We start from the raw sequence: 24,632 nt of genomic DNA, 5'->3' as shown, positions 1-24,632 counted from the left end.
GGCTTTGGCATAGACAATAAAGCAGAAGTAGATGTTTTCTGGAATTCTCTTGCTTTTTCCATGATCCAATGGATGTTAGCAATTTGATCTCTGGTTCCTCTGCCTTTTCTAAATCCAGCTTGAACATCTGGAGGTTTTTGGTTCACATACTTAGTGTGAAGATTTTGAGAATTACTTTGCTAACATGTGAAATTGTTTAACAACAGTTTATTCCTTTTCATTGCTAAAACAATATTCCATTTTATGATATATCCCAAATTGTTGATATACATGTTGATGGACATTTAGACTGTTTCCAATTTTTGGCTATTACCCAAAAATATTGTGAACTTCAACATTCAGGTTATGAAAATTTTCCCACAGGTTTTTTCCTAAAAGTTTTATACTTTAACCTCTTGAGCTTAAGCTTTTATCCTCTTAATCTTTAATGTTTACAAAATCTAAAACAACATCACATTTTGTATTCCTAAATACTGCTTTATCAATGGATTTTTTCTCATGGCCAATTGTGCCAGAGGTTGGTTTCAATTTTATTTTTTTCAAAGAAGCAACTTTTTAATTTCTTGATTTCTGTATATCTTTGTTTGCAGTTCATATACTATTAGTTATAGTTTTTATTTCACTAGTACCATAAGATTATTTAGAATTAGAGCAATAGCTGTTGATAACAGACATAAAATTTTCCGCTTGTCTTTTTGTTATCTCTTACATTTTGTATATTACTAAACTTTGGAAATTAATTGTGATTTAAGGCATAATATATGATGTTTTTATAAATGATGTTTAAAACTAGTGTTCATTCTATATTGCCTTAGATAAGTAAGCATACAAGATCAGATTCATATAACACAGTTGCCCAAATAATCTACATTTATTTTATGTGCCTTTGTTCTATTAATTACCAAGAAGTACATGATCTCTTTCACAATGATGATCAGTTTGACTCTTTCTTTGCAGTTCTGTCAATTTTTGTTTTATACAGTTTGAAATATAGTAATTAGGGAATTACAGATTTTAAACAATTACATCTTTTAATAAGTTGAAGCTTTTATCATTTTAAGGGGATCCTCTTTATATTTATAATAATGCTTTCCATCTTACAGACAATTTTGCCTAATACAGCAATAGTAGCTTTCTGTTAGTATTTACTTGATAAATTTTGTACCATTTATGAATTTGATTATTTCAGACATTTATATAAATGAAGGTTCCAAATGGTGGGGGAAAGGCAAGCAAAAGCTTAGTCACAAATATTCACAGGGACAAGAGAAACAAAAAAATTTTTTAAGAAATAAAATATTATAAAAACATTACAGCTATGATGAAAATTAGAAGCTCACAAATTTAAGCAGCTCAATTCAAAATAGGAAAATCCTATCTACAAACATCAGAGGACAGTGGAGCCTGGTGGGTAATAGACCACAGGGTCACAAAGAGTCAGACACAACAGTGACTGAGTGCACACATGCACACACACACACTCATGCACACACGTTATAAGAAAGAAGTCTTCATCAAGGAAACAGTTCGCATCTTACAAGCCTCATAGCACTAATTCAAGGGTTAAGTCTTAGTACTATGTCAACATATGAACTCAACATAATCAGATTAGAAAATATTACCTGTGGATCTGATCTTGCCTGCTAGAGCGAACTGGAGCTAATCCATCTATTTCATCAAAAAATATTATAGAAGGTCTCATCAAATATGCCTAGGATAAAAAGAAAACAAGTATTGTATTAGTTTTCATTTTTAATTACTATTTTTTTTAATAAGTAACAGAAGTAAATAGATAATATAAGCAAATGGTACAACATGCAGCAGGTAAGAAAGATTATAGAGGAAAAAGAAAAGCTCCTATCTCCTCAGTCTCCAATCACAACAGTTTTCAATTTGTTTATTCTGCCATACATGTCATTTACACACATACACATACATGCATTTTAAACATACTATTAAACACATTTAAACACACTATTCATATTGCTTTTATCATATAACAGACTATTTTATGTTAATGACATTTTAATTAGCTTCCATGTAAGGATATAAGAAAAACATTCTTATAAACTCTAATATAATTTAAGAAAAAGCAAGGTCATTCTATGAAAACTTAAAGCAAAAGGAAGGTGAAGAATCTAAACCTGAAGAAATTAACACCAACAAAGGATGACAATAATTTTAGAGAGAGGTTTGGACTAGAGAGGGCTCACTGGACCCCAATCCTTGAAGCTAGATCACTGGATTCAAATCATATGTGCTCAGGATAGGGAGGGTGAATTACAAGGATTCATGGAGTGGTATCAGATGACCAAGAACACAGGAGTGGATTCCTGCCCCAACCCATCTGCAATCATGTGGATTTTTTTAATTCAACTTGATTGGCTATTTCAAAGATTTTTTTCCCCTATTTTTGATGACTGGAGCCCTAAAGATGCACAATGGAATTGTGTTTTGCATTTTTTGGTAAAAGGAACAAAGCGAGGACCTGGAAATACACACTGGAGCAATCTTCTGGGAAGGCTTCATCATGAGTAGATGGTAAACTTTAAAAGTGAAAGTGGGAGTTTGTTTAAAACAATAAATTACTAAGTCATTTCTAGGGCTTCCCTGGTGGTTCAGAGGAAAAGAATCTGCCTGCAATTCAAGAGACATGTTCAATCCCTGAATCAGGAAGATCTCCTGGAGGGAAATGGCAACCCACTCCAGTATTCTTGCCTGGGAAATCCCACGGACAGAGAAGTCTAGCAGGTTATAGTCTATGGGGTCACAAAGAGTCAGATACGACTTAGCAACTAAACAACAACAAAAGTTACTTCTAAGTTTAAAGAAAACAAAATTGGGGTTGAAGATTAAGTAGTTTTCCAATTGGCTATGCCCTTTTCCTCTGAAAAAACTATATTTTAAAAACTAAAAAACAGTCAAGGTAATAGAAGAGGTACCTTCTTCTGACCAAGCGGCAGCAGACAAGTTTCCAGACACCATTAAAAAAACCACTGATGAGAAAGAGTATCTGTCTGAACAGGTTTTTAATGCAGACAACAGTGCCCCATTCACATTTATTAGTAAAGAAGAGAAATGAGCACCAGGATTTAAAGCTGTTTCTTTGTTATCAATGCATGAATCGTGATACCTAATAAATATGAGTTTCTTTTTCATATTATTTTTTCATTTTTGATGTATAGTATAATATGTATAACATCCACAGTGTTTTGTATTATATAAGACAACACTGACATAGGTTGAGAGAGAATTCAACTTATATTCAGGCAATGTAAAACTTTGGTTTTGGTAAATATAGTACAGTATTGCAAATCTCATGATTTTTCTTAACATTTTCTTCTCTCTAGCTTATTTTACTGTAAGAATACAGAATACAATACATAATACAAAATATGGATGTTAACTGTCAAGGCTATGGTTTTTCCATTGGTCATGTATGGATGTGAGAGTTGGAGTGTGAAGAAGGCTGAGCGCCGAAGAATTGATGCTTTTGAACTGTGGTGTTGGAGGAGACTCTTGAGAATCCCTTGGACTGCAAGGAGATCCAACCAGTCCATTCTGAAGGAGATCAGCCCTGGGATTTCTTTGCAAGGAATGATGCTGAAGCTGAAACTCCAGTACTTTGGCCATCTCATGCGAAGAGTTGACTCATTGGAAAAGACTGATGCTGGAAGGGATTGGGGGCAGGAGGAGAAGGGGACGACAGAGGATGAGATGGCTGGATGGCATCACTGATTCTATGGACGTGAGTCTCAGTGAACTCCAGGAGTTGGTGATGGACAGGGAGGCCTGGTGTGCTGCGGTTCATGGGGTCGCAAAGAGTCGGACACAACTGAGCGACTGAACTGAACTGTTTATATTATCGGTAAGGCTTCCTATCAACAGTAGGCAGTTAGTAGTTAAGTTTGGGGGAGTCAAAAATTAAACACCAATTTTCAACTGCATGAAAGTTGGTGCCCCTAACCCCTGTATGGTTCAAGAGTCAATTATATACACTTCCTTTCAGGAAAAATTCACATTAGTCCAATTAAATAGGCATTATTTGCTCCATTTTATAGAAGAGGCAATAAAGATCAGATGCTTTCAGTTACTTAAAGTTATATACTTAATAGGGCTTCCCTGGGGGCTTAAATGGTAAAAAATCTGCCTGCAATGCAGGAGACCCATGTTCAATGCCTGGGTCAGGAAGATCCCCTGGAAAAGGGAATGGCTACCCACTCCAGTATTCCTGCCTGGAGAATTCTATGGACAGAGGAGCCTGGTGGGCTATAGTCCATGGAGTCACAAAGAATCAGACATGACTGAGAGACTAACACTTTCACTTTTGTATATACTTAATAGTAAAGTCAGATATGAACTAACATTTTTCTGACACCAAAGGCCAAACCTTAGCCAATACATTGTATGGTCAACCCTCAGTATCTGTTGGGGGGGCATTAGTTCCAAGGCTCCCCAGAGATACCAAAATACAAAGATGCTTAAGTTCCTTATATAAAATAGCATAGTACTGTCAGCCCTATATATCCATGGATTCCACATCTGTGAACTCAACCAATATGAGATGAAATTGTTGCCTGAATCTGTGGATGCAGAACCGGCAGATATGGAAGGCCAACTGCGCCTCCTTCATCTCATTTAAAGTACAGATTATATCCTTAATTTAGGAATGTAGATTCTTGTCATTTAAAAAGACATATAATGACTACAAGCAGTTTTTTAAAAAAAAAGAAAGAAAACATTTCAAATCTCTTGCCCACAAAGAAATAGAAATGAAACACGAATAAAGTAAACACAGATTTAAAAAGCAGCATGGAGACTCCCTGGTGGTCCAGTGGTTAAGACTTCACTTTCCAATGAAGGGGGTGTGGGTTTGATCCCTGGTAAGGGAGTTAAAGATCCCACATGCCTCACAGCCAAAATAACCAAAACATAAAACAAAGCAGCATGATTTATGCTATGGTTTTTAATAAAACCAAGAAACATTCCTACACCCAATATCAAGTTGCAAAAAGTATAATACTGTCAAAAATTTAAAATTAAGTCATTGGACAATTTGCCAGTATTCCCAAGCTGATTCTCCCCAAATCCAATGTTATTTTACATTATTTTCTAATTATTATGAAATCCTCTTGAAACATGAAGACTGCATATGTTTGACTTCTCAATAGACACTGAACACCTTGAAGTTAACAATTTTACTTTATCCCATTTTCTAGACCCACTATCTAGAACACAGCAGTCTTTAACATGGATACCGACAGTAACTAAAAATAATATTTGAAATGCTTTACCAATTAGGTAGAACTTTGATACACATCAACTCAGTAATGGGTATTCAACAAATGCTTGCTCTAAGCATTTTTAAAGTGTCATGTGAATCTCCTTAGACATAACAAGATATAAGTTGCATTACAATGTATGAATGACTTCCTTCAGTACCCCAAATAATTAAAAAGTGAATTTATATCAGGACTAATTTTATAAGTATTAGGAAATGGTATTTTTAAAGTTAGTTATAAATAAATAGTAACGATAGCCCAAATGATATTCATTTACCTTATGCAGTCTTTTAAAAGCATTCATTTAATACTGAATTCTTCTAGCATATTTGTAACTCATGAAAATAAATAATATACTTTGTGATATTTCTTGCACAGATATTTAGCTTTTTATGCTTGTTCTAGTCCCTCAGTTAGATTATTAGCTATATGGGATATCTAGGGATCTTAAAAGCACTTAACATCGTATTTATTATATGCCAAGTTGCCACCTCAATAAATATGTTGTAAATCATCTTAAATTAGTACTAGTGAAACTGCTATTAAATACCTCTAAGACATACAAATTCCAATTACTGATCCTAAATTTAACATACTGATTGGTAAATATGACTTGTTATGAACAATTTGTACAATATTTATAGACCAAATATATTAAGTATTAAGAAGATATTCTCACATTAGCTGACTTCACTTACCTGATCAAAAAGAAGCCTAAGCTGCCGCTCAGATTCACCAACCCACTTACTCAGACAATCCGCTCCTTTTCGCATAAAAAAAGCCACCTTTTTGTCTCCCTGACTGCACTCGTTAGCTAACGCTCTGGCGACCAAGGTTTTACCTGTGCCAGGAGGACCATAAAACAAACAGCCTCTAGAGGAATAGAGAGTCAATAAAACTAAATTAGTGTTACCATTAGCACTAATAATCAATTTAAAAGTATGCACCTCCTGTATAAGTTTGAGTTAATGTATATTGATTATTATTAGACACCAACAAAGCCTTTTGTATTTTGTAGTCCACAGGCAAAAGTCTCACTTTGCTGAGAGCCCTCAAGAATGTTCTCAAAACAATCAAGCTTCGGGATGCAAGAAATAGCTCACTCAGGGGAGACAGTAATTTGGCAACATATTAAAGGCGTTTGCCCTGTGACCCAGAAATTGCACATTTTTTACAAAATCATGTAGAAATACTCAAAAGAATGTTATAGACTTTCTTAAAAAATCTAAATGCTATCTATTAATAAGGGACAAATACACCACTATATCTATAAATTAAATACTAGTATGATGTCAAATAGAATAATACATACAATATTTATTAATATGAGGTATCTATATTATAGAGCGAAAAATAAAGTTACATAAGGGCATTATTGAGTAATCTCATTTATATTAAATGTTTAAATGCACACAATACAGGCAAAATCATAAACTTAATATATGCATATATGTATAAAAGAAAGTTATAAAGAATATAAAAATTGTTCTCTCTAAAGAGGAAGATTACTTTTAGCTTATAACATATTTTGTTTATAACTCCATTATTTAAAGTTTCTCATTAATGGGTTTTCTTTAATTTACTATTTTTTAATAGTAACTGAATCCAATGGATATAATCATATTCATTGGATCATATCATATAAAAAGTAAATAAATTTCTATTATGATTCATAAGAGCCACTGTAGAATTACAGGCCAACATTTAACTCACTCAAATAGAAGATGACTCTTTAAAAGATTTTCTACATCCTTAAAAGTAACAAATTAGAACCAAATCTCTTAAATAAAAAAGGATATTAAGCAGTTTAAATCTAAGTCTATGTGTACATCTTCAGAATATTTCATTCTACCCAATTTCCTCTGACATAATTGCTCAGTCTTTTCTAATAGTTAACTAGCTAACCACCTCATGATCAGACACAATTAATCTGATCATAAAAATAAATTATCAAGTTTACCATTTCAAAAATACCACATCATTAAACACTTCACTGAAATTGTGCTTTCAAAGACTAAACAACATATAGTATCAAACTCAATGCTATTTAGGAGACTAAATTAAGGAAAATCTAGTTGGGCAATCCACTTGTATATTCAAGGCCTGCATAAAGAATCTCATCCTATGTCTGAGTCTTAAATGCTGAAATATAAACTTCAAGTACCACAGCTTTTGAGCTCTAAATAATAAACTTTCATTCCTAATTCTCATTGCTAGAACATATCAAATAAATATACATAAAATATTTATAAATAATATTTAGATTTATAATTACTAATTGAAATTTGATAAATTAACAATAACAATAATAAACATCTAGCATTACTAACCTTGGAGGCTGAATTTTAAATTTTTCAAAAATTTCTGGATATAAAAGTGGGAATACTACCATTTCCTTTAGTGCATGAATATGATGACTCAATCCACCTATGCTATCAAACCGCACCTTGGAAAGAAGGGGGAAAGTTTAGTACAAAATAATTTTAATTATATATAGGTTTCTTTTTAATTTATGAGATAATGATTGCAAAATACATGCCTTCAGCAGGAACTGAAGTTTAAATATAAAGTTCATATATAAACAGAATTCAAAAAATTATACTTTAGGGAATCCCCTGGCAGTATGGTGGTTAGGACGCCATGCTTCTATTGAAGGGAGCACAGATTCAATCCTTGATGGGGGAACTAAGATCCCACAAGCTGTGTGACCAAAAAAAAAAAAAAGAGGTATTTCTAGAAAACCATTTACAAAACTTACTGATTTATCAATATTCATTGGATCAACATCAGCCAAGCTTGCGCCCACTTTAACACGTTCTCGGAGAATACCACTAGCTAAATCTTCTGCTCTTAAGTTCATAGGCAAACACCTGAAATTCATAAAAATTTAAGCAGATAACATTAAAAAGTTACACGTTCTTAAAATCATAAACAAGTTTTAAAGCTTTAACACATTTTTAAATTTATTTTTTTATTGAAGGATAATTGCTTTACAGAATTTTGTTGTTTTCTGTCAAACCTCAACATCAATCAGCCATAGGTATACATATATCCCCTCCCTTTTGAACCTCCCTCCCATCTCCCTCCCCATCCCAACCCTCTAGGTTGATACAGAGCCCCTGTTTGAGATCCCTGAGCCATACAGCAAATTCCCATTGGCTATCTATTTTACATATGGTAATATGTTTCCATGTTACTCTTTCCATACATCTCACCCTCTCCTCCCCTCTCCTCATGTCCATAAGTCTCTTCTCTATGTCTGTTTCTCCGTTGCTGCCCTGTAAATAAGTTCTTCAGTACGATTCTTCTAGATTCCGTATATGTGTGCTGCTGCTGCTAAGTCGCTTTAGTCGTGTCTGACTCTGTGCAATCCCATAGATGGCAGCATGTTAGAATATGATATTTATCTTTCTCTTTCTCTTTCTGACTCACTTCACTCTGTATAATAGGTTCTAGGTTCATCCACCTCATCAGAACTGACTCAAATGTGTTCCTTCTATGGTTGAGTAATATTCCATTGTGTATATGCACCACAACTTCTTTATCCATTCATCTGTCAATGGACATCTAGGTTGCTTTCATGTTCTAGCTATTGTAAATAGTGCTGCAATGAACAATGGAATACATGTGTCTTTTTCAATTTTGGTTTCCTCAGGGTATATGCCTAGGAGTGGGATTTGCTGGGTCATATGGTGGTTTTATTCCTAGTTTCTTTAAGGAATCTCCGTACCATCTTCTATAGTGGCTGTATCAATTTACATTCCCACCAACAGTGCAAGAGAGTTCCCTTTTCTCCACATCCCCTCCAGCATTTATTGTTTGTAGACTTTTTGATGATAGCTATTCTGACTGGTGTGAGGTGATACCTCATTATACTTTTGATTTGCTTTCTCTCATAATGAGTGATGTTGAGCATCTTTTCATATATTTGTTAGCCATCTGTATGTCTTCTTTGGAGAAATGTCTGTATAGGTCTTTTTCCCACTTTTTGATAGGGTTTTTGTTTTTCTGGCATTGAGTTGTATAAGCTGCTTGTATATTTTGGAAATTAATCCTTTTTTTAGTTGTTTCATTTGCTATTATTTTCTCCCATTCTGAGGGTTGTCTTTTCACCTTTCTTATAGTTTCCTTTGCTGTGCAAAAGCTTTTAAGTTTAATCAGGTCCCACTTGTTTACTTTTGTTTTTATTTCCATTACTCTAGGAGGTGGGTTATAGAGGATCTTGCTTTGATTTATGTCGTCGAGTGTTCTGCCTATGTTTCCCTCTAAGAGTTTTATAGTTTCTGGTCTTACATTTAGGTCTTTAATCCATTTTGAGTTTATCTTTGTGTATGGTGTTAGAAAGCATTGTAATTTCATTCTTTTACATGTAGCTGTCTAGTTTTCCCAGCACTATTTATTGAAGAGGCTGTCTTTGCCCCATTACATAGTCTTGCCTTCTTTGTCAAAAATAAGGTACCCACAGGTGCATGGGTTTATTTCTGGGCTTTCTATCTTGTTCCATTGGTCTACATTTCTGGTTTTGTGCCAGTACCATACTGTCTTGATGACTGTAGCTTTGTAGTATAATCTGAAGTCAGGAAGGTTGATTCCTCCAGCTCCATTCTTCTTTCTCAAGACTGCTTTGGCTATGGGGGGTCTTCTGTGTTTCCATATGAATTGTAAAATTTTTTTGTTCTAGTTCTGTGAAAGATGCTATTGGTAATATGATAGGGATAGCACTGAATCTGTAGACTGCATTTGGTAGTATAGCCATTTTCACAATACCGATTCTTCCTACCCAGGAACATGGAATATCTCTCCATCTGTTTATGCCATCTGCTTTGACACACTTTTATCTTTCTCCCTTTTCTCATAACCCAGAAAATGACAAGAGATTTCATATTTTCGATCTACTTTTCCTAAATTCTTTTCAATAGATCAGAAATAAATTTATTCACAAGACAAAGCAATTAAGGTCATGAATTTATTTGCCCAAAGAGTCCAACCTAGTCTAAATAAGAAAACTTAACAAACCTGATATTCTATAAGTACAAAATAAAAAGACCTACTATATATACACTATTAATATTATATATGACATTAAATAAACTCAAGCTTTAATACAATATTTAAATTTATCCTTAGTTATTATGTATATCAATTCAGAATACATGATTGAAGAAATAAGTTTCCTTTCTTTTAATTCAAGAGAAACCAATATTAGATCCTGTTTTTAAAATTAAGCCTTATTTTTTGTGTCGGTACCTTAAAATACATCTTTAGCTACTCAAAATCCTATACAATATTAATTTAATTATCCCTAAGAAAATACAACCTACTGCCTCTTTTAAATATTGCATAAACACCAAAAGATGACATAAATAGCCTCAAAAAAGTATAGGTTCTATAATGAATGTAACTTCACTGATATTTCTGAATCTGAACTTACTTTAAAAACTTCCAAAGCAGGTATCAGAATAGTTCAGATTAAAGAGGCATTATACTCTTTTATTTAAACTTAGATTTTCCTACACTTTCTTTCTGTCATCCACACAAGGAACTCTTTCTAGCATATAATCTACACCAATCCAAACTTGTTTCCAAGACCAGCTAACTGAAAACTTGATATTTCTACAGTAAATATATAATGCTAAAGTATAGAAATGCTTTGCTAAATATAAAATTTCTAAATATTATTTTAAATATTGTACATATTGTACATATAAGCTAGAACATTAACTTAAATTTTAAAGGATAAATTATAATTTGATGCTCTAATAGGCAAAACATTGATTCCCTTCCCCGCTGAAAACTCTTAAGATTTTAGTGAGCCATGTAATAATGAGTCACTCTACTTAAGCAAAGATCACCAGAGGCATTCACTAAACCAAAACTATAACAAGGTTTCCAACAAAACCCAAGGACTCCTGAAATAATTCTATTTAAAATCAAGTCTTACTCTTGAGTGCTATCATCATTTTAAGCATCTAAAATCAGCCTCATTAAATGGATTTGGATTAGAGGAGTGGGCTTCCCCAGTGGCTCAGAGGTTAAAGCGTCTGCCTGCAAGGCGGGAGACCCGGGTTCAATCCCTGGGTCAGGAAGATCCCCTGGAGATGGAAATGGCAACCCACTCCGGTATTCTTGCCTGGAGAATCCCATGGACAGAGGAGCCTGGTAGGTTATAGTCCACAGGGTTGCAAAGAGTCAGACACGACTGAGTGACTTCACTTTCACTTTCTTTCTTTACTGAACAAGAACTGTCATAGAGGTTGGACTCTTCCCCTGGTTCTATCTTTATCTTCCCACACTGTTTTATTGAATACTAACACAGTTAAGTAATTTATGGGAAGTTTCCCATGGTTAGATTTCTACTCTAAAAATTACTATGTAAAAACCAAGTTAGTGTATTACTCTAATGTGTTGAGTATCACTGTGAGCAAAATACTGGTACAGGTAAGAATCACAAAGTTTAAACTGTTATTCCTTTTTTCTACCATGGAAGTAACAATTAAAAATTTACTAACCTATTTCTTGCTCTTGCCATGCTCTTTGATTTCCTTCTTTCAAATCGTTCTTCATCAGAAGAAGTTGTGTCACTACTGTGAATAGCATGCTTCTTTCTCCTATTTAAAGAGAGTAAAATCCTTAAAATCATTACAGCAGCAAAGGGCTTTTAAAAAGCAAAATTCTGAGCACCACATCTACTGTTAGCTTGGTATAAAATACATACATTCACTCATTCATTTGGCAAATATTTATTAAGATCCTTATACTCATGCAATTTTCAACAGAAGGAAAAAAAAACAGGAGGAGAATGAGGCTGTAATTTTTTAAATAGGGTAATTTAGAAAGCCATCAAACAACAAATTTAATTTGCATCCAAATTTAGGGAATGTCTATCACTGATTGATAAATAATATCAAAATCTTAGAAAAGAAAGCTTATCCTTTTCTCTTATTTTCCCATTTTCCAAACAATCAGAAATAGTACATATGCTAAAAAAAATAATACATCAGTTTATAGGAAGACAAGAGTTTCCACTTTTGATTTAAGATACTTATATCTTGTCTGAATTTCTTGTAAAACATACTTTTGAAGAAAAGTTTACAATCATAACTACTATGGAATGAAAGTATCAAAGTAAAATCCTTGAGGAAAAACAATACTCAATAAATCTAATTATTAAAATAATTGATGACACCTCTAAGATACCTAGAAAATATGGTATCATACAAAATGGAATCATTGTAAATTAATTTACTTGAAACTCAGAATGGCCTTCAAGGATGGTGTACACCCTGTGCATATCTATTCAACTCCAATTCCCTCAATAGAAAACTCAGATTTTCCCCAGCTCATTAAGACTTTTAACATGTCTAATATTCCTTCTCCTGATTAATAGGAGTCTTTTCATTTCATCCTGTATCAGATTTTAATGTTTCCCAAGACCTTAGGAAGACTGTTGAAATAGTTACCTACTCAATCTTTGCAATTTTGATTTTACTTTCTAACTTCTTTCCCTCCTTAAGAAAAAATGCCTGTTTTCAAGTTCATTTACTCTATGTGTGTGTCTTGTGAGCCTAATATATAAAAATATAATACATCAGCTCTAATGAGGTGATCAGAAGCAATAGTGTACATACTGGGCTAAAGAAATGACTCCAGATGATTACTTGAATTCACAAGAACAAACAAAGAGACCCAGAAAAATAAAATAAAAGTTATTATCCAAAATCTATAAACATATACTTGATTGCCTTTATTCTCTAATCTTTTTAAATAAAACAGAATTATAAAAATAATTCTAATAACAAATTGCTAGGTTTATAAAATGTATCACAATATCACAAAAAGCAGAATGGATCATAAAGGGAAGGGGCCACATCATACACAAAAGAAAGTCAAAATGGATCAAAGACCTAAACATAGAGCTAAATCTATAAAACTCTTAGAAGAAAACACAGGAATAAATCTTCATGATCACAGATTTGGCAATGGATTCTTAGATACGACATCAAAAACATGAACAATAACAACAAAGATAAATTAAACCTCATCAAAATTAAAGTTCTTTTTGCTTCAAAGAACATCATCAAGATAGTAACACAACCCACGAAACAGGATAAAATATTTACAAATCAAATATCTGATAAGGAATTTGAATACAGAATATATAAAGAGCCCTTATAAGTCAGTAAGAAAAAGACAACCTAATTTTTAAATAGGCACAGGACACAAAGACAGTTCTCAAAGGAAAGTATTAAAATGGCCAATAAGCACTTGAAAATATGCCTCATATCATCAAAAATTATAATGAGATACATTTTATACTCATCAGGATGACCAGAATCAAAAAGTCAGACAATATTAAGCTTTGAAGAGAATATGAAAAACTGGAAACCCTATACACTGATGGAGAGAATGTAAAATGGTATAGTCCACTTTGGAAAACATTCAAGCAGTTCTTAAATGATTAACCATAAAGTTATCACATGGCCCAGTAATTCTACCCCAAGGGATATACTCAAGAGAAATAAAAATGTATGTCCAGGAATTCCTGGCAGGCCAGTGGTTAGGACTCTGAGATTTCACTGCCAAGGATGCAGGCTCAATCCCTCGTCAGGGAACTAAGATCCTACAAGCCATGAAGCATAGTCAAAAACAACCACCAAAAAAACAAAACAAAACAAAAATCCTCTAAGCCTCAATGACAAGATTATTAACAACCACGAATTGTCTAAAATATAAAATATATCTTTCTTAAGCATCAATCTTACAGAGGATTTGCTAGAGGCATTCCCAATAAAGAAGTGGGGTACAATTAATATACAGAAATTAACTGTTTGCATATATACAAACAGCCATCTGAGAAAAAATATAAGAATAAAGAAAAAAAATTGACAAGGACATCTTTTATGTAATATAATATTTATACATTATACATAATTCGGTAATAAATGTGGCAACTGTAATCAATGGAAAAAACACAGATTCACTCAATAAATGAGGTTGGAAAAACTCATTTTCCACCTGGGAAAAAAGCTGGATCCATACTACAAATCTCACACAAGAATAAAACTCAGATGGATCAAAAGTAGAGTAAAATATGAAACATTAAAAATAAACAAAGGTGCTATATGCATAACTGATTCACTCTGCTATACACCTGAAACTAACACAACATTATAATCAACTATACTCCAATAAAAATTTTAAAAAAGAAAACCATCAGTATTCTAAATTAAATAAAATAAAAATAAACAAAGGTGAACTTCCTTAACACTCTGGATTTGGGAAGGCTTTTCTAACTATAATTCAAAATCTAAAAATATTGTAATTGTTGTTCAGTCACTCAGTCACGTCCAATTCTTTGCAACCCCGTGGACTGTAGCACACCAGGCTCTTCTAAACAGGAGCCCACTAGGTTCCTCTGTCCATGGGATTTCCCAGGCAAGAATACTGGGGTGGATTGCCATTTCCTTCTCCAGGGCATCTTCCTGATCCAGAGATTGAACCTGCATCTTCTGCTTGGCAAGCAGAGTGTTTACCACTGGGTCAACTGGGAAGCCCCTCTAAAAAAAATAGTAGGCTGATAAATTTGATTACATAAAAATAAAAACTTTCTGGTAAAGACAACCAAAAGCAAAGTTAAAACACGAACTAAGAACTGAGAAAAAAGACTGGCAATTTGTGACAAAGGACTTCTATACTACATAAAGAAAGAACTACTTGTTGTTCAGTCACTCAGGTGTGTCTGGCTTTTTGCAACCCCGTAGACCACAGCACACCAGGCTTCACTGTCCTTCACCAACTCCTGGAGCTTGCTCAAACTCATGTCCATTGAGTCAGTGATGCCATCCAACTATTTCATCCTTTGTCATCTCCTTATCCTCCTGCCTTCAATCTTTCCCAGCATCAGGGTCTTTTCTAATTAGTCAGCTCTTCACATCTGGTGGCCAAAGTACTGGAGCTTCAGCTTTAGCATCAGTCCTTCCAATGAATATTCAGGGTTGATATCCTTTAAGATTAACTGGTTTGATCTCCTTGCACTCCAAGGGACTCTCAATCTTCTCCAGCACCACAGTTCAAAAGCATCAATTCTTAGGCATTCAGCCTTCTTCATGGTCCAACTGTCAGACCCATACATGACTACTGGATAAACCATAGCTTTGACTATATGGACCTTTTTCAGCAAAGTAATGTCTCTGCTTTTTAATACGCTGCCTAGGTTTGTCATAGCTTTTCTTCCAAGGAGCAAAGGCTTTGATTTCATGGCTGCAGTCACCATCTGCAGTGATCTTGGAGCCCAGGAAAATAAAGTCTGTCATGGTTCCCATTGTTTCCCCATAGATTTGCCATAAAGCGATGGGACCAGATGCCATGATCATTGTTTTTTTGAATGTTTAGTCTAAGCCAGCTTTTTCACTCTCCTCTCACCATCAAGAAGCTCTTTAGTTCCTCTTCACTTTCTACCATAAGAGTATTGTCATCTGCATATCTGAGGTTACTGAAAGTGATTCCACCTTTTGCTTCATCCAGCTCAGCATTTCACATGATATATTCTGCATATAAGTTAAATTAGCAGGGTGACAATATACAGCCTTGATGTACTCCTTCCCCAGTTTTGAACCAGTCCATTGTTCCATGTCCAGTTCTAACTATTTCTTCTTGACCTGCATACAGGTTTCTCAGGAGGCAGGTAAGGTGATCTGGTATTCCCATCTCTTAAAGAATTTTCCACAGTTTGTTGTGATCCACACAAAGGCTTTAGGGTAGTCAATGAAGCAGAAGCAGATATTTTTCTGTAATTCTCTTGCTTTTTCGATGATCCAACGGATTCGGCAATTTGATCTCTGGTTCCTCTGCCTTTTCCATATACAGCCTGAACATCTGGAAATTCTCGGTTCATGTACTGCTAAAAGCCTCACTTGGAGAATTTTGAGCATTACTTTGCTAGCGTGTGAGATGAGTGCAATTGTGTGGTAGTTTGAACATTCTTTGGCATTGCCTTTCTTTGGGATTGGAATGAAAATGGACCTTTTCCAGTTCAGTGGCCATGCTAAGTCTTCTAAATTTGCTGGCATATTGAGTACAGCACTTTCACAGCATCATCTTTTAGGATTTGAAGTAGCTCAGCTTGAATTCCACAGCCTCCACTAGCTTTGTTCATAATGATGCTTCCTAAGACCCACTTGACTTCACACTCCAGGATACCTGGCTCTAGGTAAGTGATCACACCATCATGGTTATCTGGGTCATTAAGGTCTTTTTTGTATAGTTCTGTATATTCTTGCCACCTCTTCTTAATATCTTCTGTTTCTGTTAGGTCCATAATGTTTCTGTCCTTTATTGTGTCCATATTTGCATGAAATGTTCCCTTGGTATCTTTAATTTTCTTGAAGAGATCTTTAGTCTTTCCCATTCTCTTGTTTTACTCTATTTCTTTGCATTGTTCACTTAGGAAGGCTTTCTCATGTATCCTTGCTATTCTTTGGAACTCTGCATTCAAATGGATATATCTTTCCTTTTCTCCTTTGCCTTTCGCTTCTCTTCTTTTCTCAGCTATTTGGAAGGCCTCCTCAGACAGCCATTTTGCCTTTTTGCATTTCTTTTTCTTGAGGATGGTTGTGATCACTGCTTCCTGTACAATGTCACAAACCTTCATCCATAGTTCTTTAGGCACTCTGTCTATCAAATCTAATCCCTTGAATCTATTTGTCACTTCCACTGTATAATCATAAGGGATTTGATTTAGGTCATACCTACTAAAAGTAGATTAAAAGCAAGCAGATTCACATGGTCATATAATTTTATAAATTAGCAATAGTTTAAAAAAAAGAGCAAGAATCTATTATAAAATAGGCATACTTTACAGACATTTCAGGAAAAAAAAAGTAAATGTCTTTTAAAAATACAGGAAAAAATACTCTTGTTAAGAGATTCAAAAATAAAACAAGATTTCCTTTTCAAGTCTCAGACTGGCAAAAATCCAAAAGTTTGAGAATGCGTTTTGCTGGCAGAAATACAGAGAAGTAGGGACTTTCATACATTGCAGGGTGGACCACAAGCTGATTCAACAGCATTGAAGGTCATCAAATTACAATTTCACATTCTCTTTAACTCAGAGATTCCACTTCCATAAGTTTATCCTACAGACATATTTGTACACATGTAAAAGATGATTATGCAAGGGCATGCATTATAAACCATACACTGTAATAGCAAAACAGTGAAAACAACCTGACTCTCAATAAAGAAATAATTTTAAAATTACAGTATATCTATATTAAATACAGTAATGTTATAGAACTATAAATGTGAAATTTTGCTATACTTAAATGAAAAGACAGTGAAAACAAATCCAGTGAAAAAACAAGGTATGAACAATGTGCACAGTATACTTTGGGTAAAAAGAAGGGATAACAATCAATATATGTATTGGTACATATATATATATATATATATACACACACACACACACACACACACACACACACATATATGTATGAACATATTCTCTAAGGACATACAATCTAATAAAAATGTTTCTATGGGATACTGAGAGGCTACTGAGACTAGAAAACAGCTTTTAATGTTTATTTCATTTTTGAGCCATGGGGAATCGATTACCTTTTCAGAAAACACAGTAGAGAAGACAGTCCTTCAAAATCAAAACGCCTCTTTGTACATCTAATTGAAAGGGCAAAAGGAAACTAAAAGTAGCAAAGACTAACTGAATCAATTCTTCCAATGAATGCAATGTGAGTCTCTAGACTCAACTTACTAAGAGACCAGAAAGCTGTGTAGCTTTAGGGAACATAATTGTTAAAACAATAATCATTTCTGGCAAACTGAATCAGGAAGATAACAGTCACACTTAGGGTAAAAACTATTAGTGACTAATTAAAGAAGATGCTATTTAGTTCTCACTGGCATTATCATTAATGACATTAAAACCTATATCCTCAATGTAATGCATTATACTATGTAGTACTTAAGGAGATATCTAAATGATAGATGGAAATATTTCCTCCTTTCAAAAACTAACAGAATATACCTGATATGACTTCTTCTTGCTGGAGATCTGTGAATATCAAAAAGGGTATTTTCCCTCTTTTTTTGATGAGCTGGTACTTGAAAAAAAAAAAGACAATACAGAAATAATTAATAATAAATTGATAAACTGATATATTAAAGAAGCAGAAATTACTTCTGTTAATTTTCTGAATAAAAGCTGTCTTCAGGTTCTAAATGCTGTCTAAAGGAAGCACAACAAAAATAAATACTTTGTGGTAAACACTATAAGCTGCAAATAAACATTCAAAAAAAAAATGTTAAACTAAATCTTTGTGACTTTAGGTTAACCAAAGATTTCTTTGACACACCACCAAAAGCCTAATCCATTAAAATGTTTTGATAAACTAAAATTCATCAAAATTACAAATTCTGCTCTTTGAAAGATAGTATTGAGAATTTTTTTCAAGAAGCTACTGAGAAAATATTTGTAAATCACAATGACTGATATCAAGAGTACATAAGGAATTCTCAAATTTTCAGTAATAAAAAAACAAACAATTGAACTGAAAAAATGGGCAAAAGATTTCAATACTTCACCAGAGATAATCTTGGCAAATCAGCACATAAAAATATGCTAAACTTCACTAGTCATTAGCGAAATGTAAACTAAAACTACAATAAATATGTATTAAAATTAATTTTAAAAAATGACCACACCTAATGCCATCAAATTTGGAAAACTCAGCAGTGGCCACAGGACTGGAAAAGGTCAGTTTTCATTCCAATCCCAAAGAAAAGCAATGCCAAAGAATGCTCAAACTACAGCACAATTGCACTCATCTCACGCACCAGTAAAGTAATGCTCAAAATTCTCCAAGCCAGGCTTCAGCAATACGTGAACTGTGAACTTTCAGATGTTCAAGCTGGTTTTAGAAAAGGCAGAGGAACCAGAGATCAAATTGCCATCCACTGGATCATCGAAAAACCGAGAGTTCCAGAAAAAACATCTATTTCTGCTTTATTGACTATGCCAAAGCCTTTGACTGTGTGGATCACAATAAACTGTGGAAAATTCTGAAAGAGATGGGAATACCAGACCGCCTGACCTGCCTCTTGAGAAACCTATATGCAGGTCAGGAAGCAACAGTTAGAACTGGACATGGAACAACAGACTGGTTCCAAATAGGAAAAGGAGTATGTCAAGGCTGTATACTGTCACCCTGTTTATTTAACTTCTATGCAGAGTACATCATGAGAAACACTGGGCTGGAAGAAGCACAAGCTGGAATCAAGACTGCCAGGAGAAATCTCAATAACCTCAGATATGCAGATGACACCACCCTTATGGCAGAAAGTGAAGAGGAACTCAAAAGCCTCTTGATGACAGTGAAAGAAGAGAGTGAAAAAGTTGGCTTAAAGCTTAACATTCAGGAAACGAAAATCATGGCATCTGGTCCCATCACTTCATGGCAAATAGATGGGGAAACAGTGGAAACAGTGTCAGACTTTATTTTTCTGGGCTCCAAAATCACTGCAGATGGTGAATACAGCCATGAAATTAAAAGACGCTTACTCCTTGGAAGGAAAGTTATGACCAACCTAGATAGCATATTAAAAAGCAGAGACATTACTTTGCCAACAAAGGTCCGTCTAGTCAAGGCTATGGTTTTTCCAGTAGTAATGTATGGATGTGAGAGTTGGACTATGAAGAAAGCTGAGCACCGAAGAATTGATGCTTTTGAACTGTGGTGTTGGAGAAGATTCTTGAGAGTCCCTTGGACTGCATGGAGATCCAACCAGTCCATCCTAAAGGAGATCAGTCCTGGGTGTTCTTTGGAAGGAATGATGCTAAAGCTGAAACTCCAGTACTTTGGCCACCTCATGCAAAGAGTTGACTCATTAGAAAAGACTCTGATGCTGGGAGGGAGTGGGGCAGGAGGAAAAGGGGATGACAGAGGATGAGATAGCTGGATGGCATCACCGACTCAATGGACGTGAGTTTGAATGAACTCCTGGAGTTGGTGATGGACAGGGAGGCCTGGCGTGCTGCAATTCATGGGGTCACAAAGAGTCAGACACGACTGAGCGACTGAACAGAACTGAATGTTGACAAGAATAGGAAGCAACTGATACTCATACACTGTTGGTATTAATTGCTCAGTCGTGCCCGTCTCTTTGCGACCCCATGGACTGTAGCCCACCAGGCTCCTCTGTCCATGGGATTCTCCAGGCAAGAATACTGGAGTGGGTTGCCATGCCCTTCTCCAAAAGATATTCACAACCCAGGAATCGAATCTAGGTCTCTCACATTGCAGGCAGATTCTTTACCATATAACTACTGCCAAGGGATTCCATACACTGTTAGTGAGAATGTAAATGGTATAATTACTTTGGAAGAGTTTGGTAATTCTTAGTCAGTTAAACATACACCTAATTAAAAAACCCAGCCTTCTACTTCTAGGTATTTATAAGAAAAATGAAAACATATGTCCAAACAAAGACTTGCAAACATATGTTCATAACAACTTATGTATTTATAATACCCAGACACCAGAAATGTCAACAATCCAAATGTCATAAACAAATGAATGGGTAAACAAATTGTGATATACCCATCCAATGGAATGCTACTCAGCAATAAAGAGAAAAATACTACTGTCATAGTCAACAACATGGATGAGTCTTACCATTATGTACTGAGTGAAATAAGTCAGACAAAAAAGAGTCTATACTATATATAAAATTTGAGAAAATGTAAATTCATCCATGGTGACAGAAAGCAGGTAAGATAAGTCACTGCCTGAGGGTTGGGAGAAGGAGGCAAAAGAAGGTTGAAATGAAATGAAATGGTCAGTCGTGTCCAACTCTTTGCGACCCCACAGACTATACAGTCCATGGAATTCTCCAGGCCAGAATACTGGAGTGGGTAGCTGTTGCCTTCTCCAGGGGATCTTCCCAACATAGGGATCAAACCCAGGTCTCCCGCATTGCAGGCAGATTCTTTGCCAGCTGAGCCACAAGGGTTAGGAGTAGATTATAAGCAGGCAGAATGAAATTTGAAGGTGGAGAGGTTGATGAAAATGCTCATTATCTTGACTGTGGTGACAGTTTCATAAGTAAATCCCTAAGGTATTTCCAACTTGCCAAATTGTGTACATGAAGCATATGGAATGGCAATGGATTACATATAACTCATACCTCAATAAAGCTTTAAAAAAAAAAAAAACACTAATAAAATGGCTCACAATCTTTTCTCTGTCCTAACACACCTGTCCTATTATTATCAGGGCTATCTGTGACAGTGATTCCTAACTGAAGCAGAATAATGTCTACATACTTCAGCGAGCTTTTAGTGAGGTAACTTTGATATTTCCAGAGAATCAATCACTGCTTTAGATTATGAGAGTTTGAATAAGATGATCCATTATGCTAAATGAAAGTAGCAAGACACAAAAGGTCACATATAGGTAAATCGATGGAGACAGAAAGTGCATTAGTGATTGCCAAGGGCTGGGGGGACGGAAGTATAAAAGTAATAAAATATTCCAGAATTAGACAGCGGTGATGACTGCACACCCTTGTGAATATACTAAAAACTCATAAATTGTACAGATAAAAAATAAGGAAAGCCTGGCAAAAATGGCAAATTTAATGATATGTGAACTAAATTTCAATATTCTAAAAACTGAAGGAAATCAATCATGATGGAATTTCCCAAGAGCTGGGGAAATAGTCAATAAAACAGAACCTATGGAACTGATTACTTGTCATCAGATTTTAAAGTGTTAGGATAAATTGTTTCCTTCTTAAGACTAAAACAAAACACAAACCTAGCTTACTGGCTAAGCTGCCCTTTTGTGACTTTAGCTTAAATTACTTAACCACTTGGAACACAGAGAGGCTTGCCCTAAAGAACTGCTGCAAATGAAAGTATTCAATGAACAACAAAGTAATACAAAAGTATAAGCAGTATTTATTTTTAAATTTAGGGTTATTTAAATAAAATGTGCATACACTATGTAATTCTATATTCCAGTTGTATCCTCCAACATTCAGTCATGTGTGTGAACAGAAGCATACATAAGAAAAGATATACGGAATCTGTAAGAGATTTCATTCTTTTAAATTCAACAACACTAATTTTTTTTTAAGAAACAGAGCAGAATAAGCTACTCAACCACAAAAAGGAAAGAAGTTATTTAGAATCTCTTACCTATTGGAGGTGCTTGGTATCGATCCACTGTTTTTCTTTGTCTCAAATTATATGGCCTATCATTTTCTTCTCCTTCTGCCTCTTCAACCTCTATATCTCCATCTTCCTCTTGAGATTCTAGTTTCCCACACACAAAAAGCAAAAGGAAAAAAAACTGCTTTAATCTACAAGGATTGGTCTACTCTAAAACTGAATATTTATATTTTATCTTTTTCTATACAGGTGACATTTAAAAGTGTCAACATGGTATGATACAGCATAAATCAATGCAATTAAAAATGAAACTAGATAGATGTAAAAGAAAATGCCTTTCCTACAAATAATATAGTTCTCTGCTAAATATATCAATATGATCACAATTGAGCTCTTGATTCACCTATGACTTTTCAATCTTTTGTATTATCTTTTTGGACATATAAAGCAATAATAGAATATGATTCAAAACTTTATTACAGCAAACTCCATTCAATGCCCAATCAACCACTGAATACAGTTATTTAGCATTCACATACTACTTGATAGTTCAAAAAAAATATGCTTAAAAGATAATTACTAATGTTACAAGAGTAATTTTTGTTGACAGTGTAATGGTTACTAGGCCCACTGATAACAGGTAAACACAGATTAGTTACATTTTTGGTAGAAAAATTCAGGCAGAGATTGGGAGAGAGTATGAAAGCAGATTTCTAGGGTACTGGTAATAGTTTATTTCTTGATCAGTTTATAATTTACCTGGCTATACACTTTAAAAATAAATTATAATGTACATAAATCCTTTATTTTTAAAAAGTGATTTTGCTATAGCTATGATGTGACATCTATTTACAGTTTAAAAGTCTGGTGAAACACTACTATATTTAAAATGGATAACCAAAAAGGACTTATTGTATAGCACATGGAACTCTGCTCAACATTATGTGGCAGCCTGGATGGGAGGGGAGTTTGGAGGAGAATGGATACATGTATATGTATGGCTGAGTTCCTTTGCTATCCACATAAAACTATCACAACATTGTTAAATAGCTATACTTCAATATAAAATTAAAAGTTAAAAAGAAAAGAGAGTTTGATGAAAATGTTTAAGCTTATGGTCCTCAAATGCAATGTACTTTATGATTAACTTTTTAACCACAGGAATTTTCAATATAACACAATCATATTAAAGCACTGGAAAAAATACTAAACTATCAGTGATGCTCAGTGAAACAGGAGACTAAAAATGCAAAGGACTTTACATTTTACTCATGAGAAAATTAGCAAATGCAATATTACTTAAGTAAATAACACTTTAAATTACTTGCGCCCAAATAAGTTTCCTTAAAACTTCAAAAAATTACCTTTTGGGGAAAAAAAAAAAAAAACTGCATTATTTATTATGAGAAAAATTCTAAACATGGCAAGTCCTCAGGGAAATCTACAAAGATGTTCAGTTAATAATAAGGCAAAAATCACATTATAAATCTGTCTCACCTATACTGATTTTCTCCAAAGGAAGCAATATAGAGGTTCTAGCTGTAACAACAATAATATTTGCTCAATAAAATACCTTCATTAAAAATATCAACTCTTCAAAACTTACTAATAATATATTAATTACAGAATTTGAGAAATAAACCCATTCTTATCCAGCTAAGCTACATGAATAGTAGGAACTAATAAGATTTCCCAGTGAAAAACAACTATACTGCATTTAAAATACACCAAATCTTCTAAAAATCCATTTTAATAAAGAAAGTTAACATGTACAGAATTAAACCCTATAAATGTAAATCCTATAGATCTTACTAGTCATCAATTTATAATCCTCAGACAAATGTGCTTTCATCTACTCCCAAATCCAGCCTGACAAATTCAGTCAGGATTCTTCAAATCAGAACTCAGATAGATAGGCCTCAGAAAAAAGCAGTACCACTCCCTCCAGTAGTATTAGCAATCTTTCTTTCTCTTAACTTCACCATCCTGTGTCCATAACTAAATTTGAGATCCAAATAATCATAGATTTAGGTGGCTATGGACAGAGATTTCCAGTTAAAAAGTACCTAAATACAAAAGAGGTCTTGCCTACTAACAAGCAGATCAGCCCATGGCAAATGTTGCATCAGATTAGGTCATTTAAGGACTACCCAACAGCTTAC

At 34.3% G+C, this 24,632-nt stretch overlaps 1 protein-coding gene across 5 annotated transcripts in view; it reads right to left on the bottom strand.

The window, feature by feature from the left end:
* The window catches only part of ATAD2B (ATPase family AAA domain containing 2B), a 122,278-nt gene that overhangs the window by 72,868 nt on the left and 24,778 nt on the right, over nt 1–24,632 (bottom strand). For 3 of the 5 annotated variants that reach the window (XM_070799081.1, XM_070799080.1, XM_070799082.1), the window contains exons 7-14: nt 23,968–24,009; nt 22,498–22,614; nt 18,325–18,400; nt 11,792–11,890; nt 8,041–8,152; nt 7,613–7,728; nt 5,981–6,155; nt 1,623–1,711 (exon numbers count right to left, since the gene is read on the bottom strand). In XM_070799081.1, the coding sequence (XP_070655182.1) occupies nt 1,623–1,711; nt 5,981–6,155; nt 7,613–7,728; nt 8,041–8,152; nt 11,792–11,890; nt 18,325–18,400; nt 22,498–22,614; nt 23,968–24,009 (826 nt within the window). The remainder of the gene's footprint in view (nt 1–1,622; nt 1,712–5,980; nt 6,156–7,612; nt 7,729–8,040; nt 8,153–11,791; nt 11,891–18,324; nt 18,401–22,497; nt 22,615–23,967; nt 24,010–24,632) is intronic. The other 2 variants (XM_070799083.1, XM_019969504.2) reach the window with 1 other exon arrangement.

Source organism: Bos indicus, chromosome 11 (genome assembly GCF_029378745.1).
Source record: "Bos indicus isolate NIAB-ARS_2022 breed Sahiwal x Tharparkar chromosome 11, NIAB-ARS_B.indTharparkar_mat_pri_1.0, whole genome shotgun sequence".
NCBI lineage: Eukaryota > Metazoa > Chordata > Mammalia > Artiodactyla > Bovidae > Bos > Bos indicus.
This window is presented reverse-complemented; position numbering and strand designations above follow the sequence as displayed.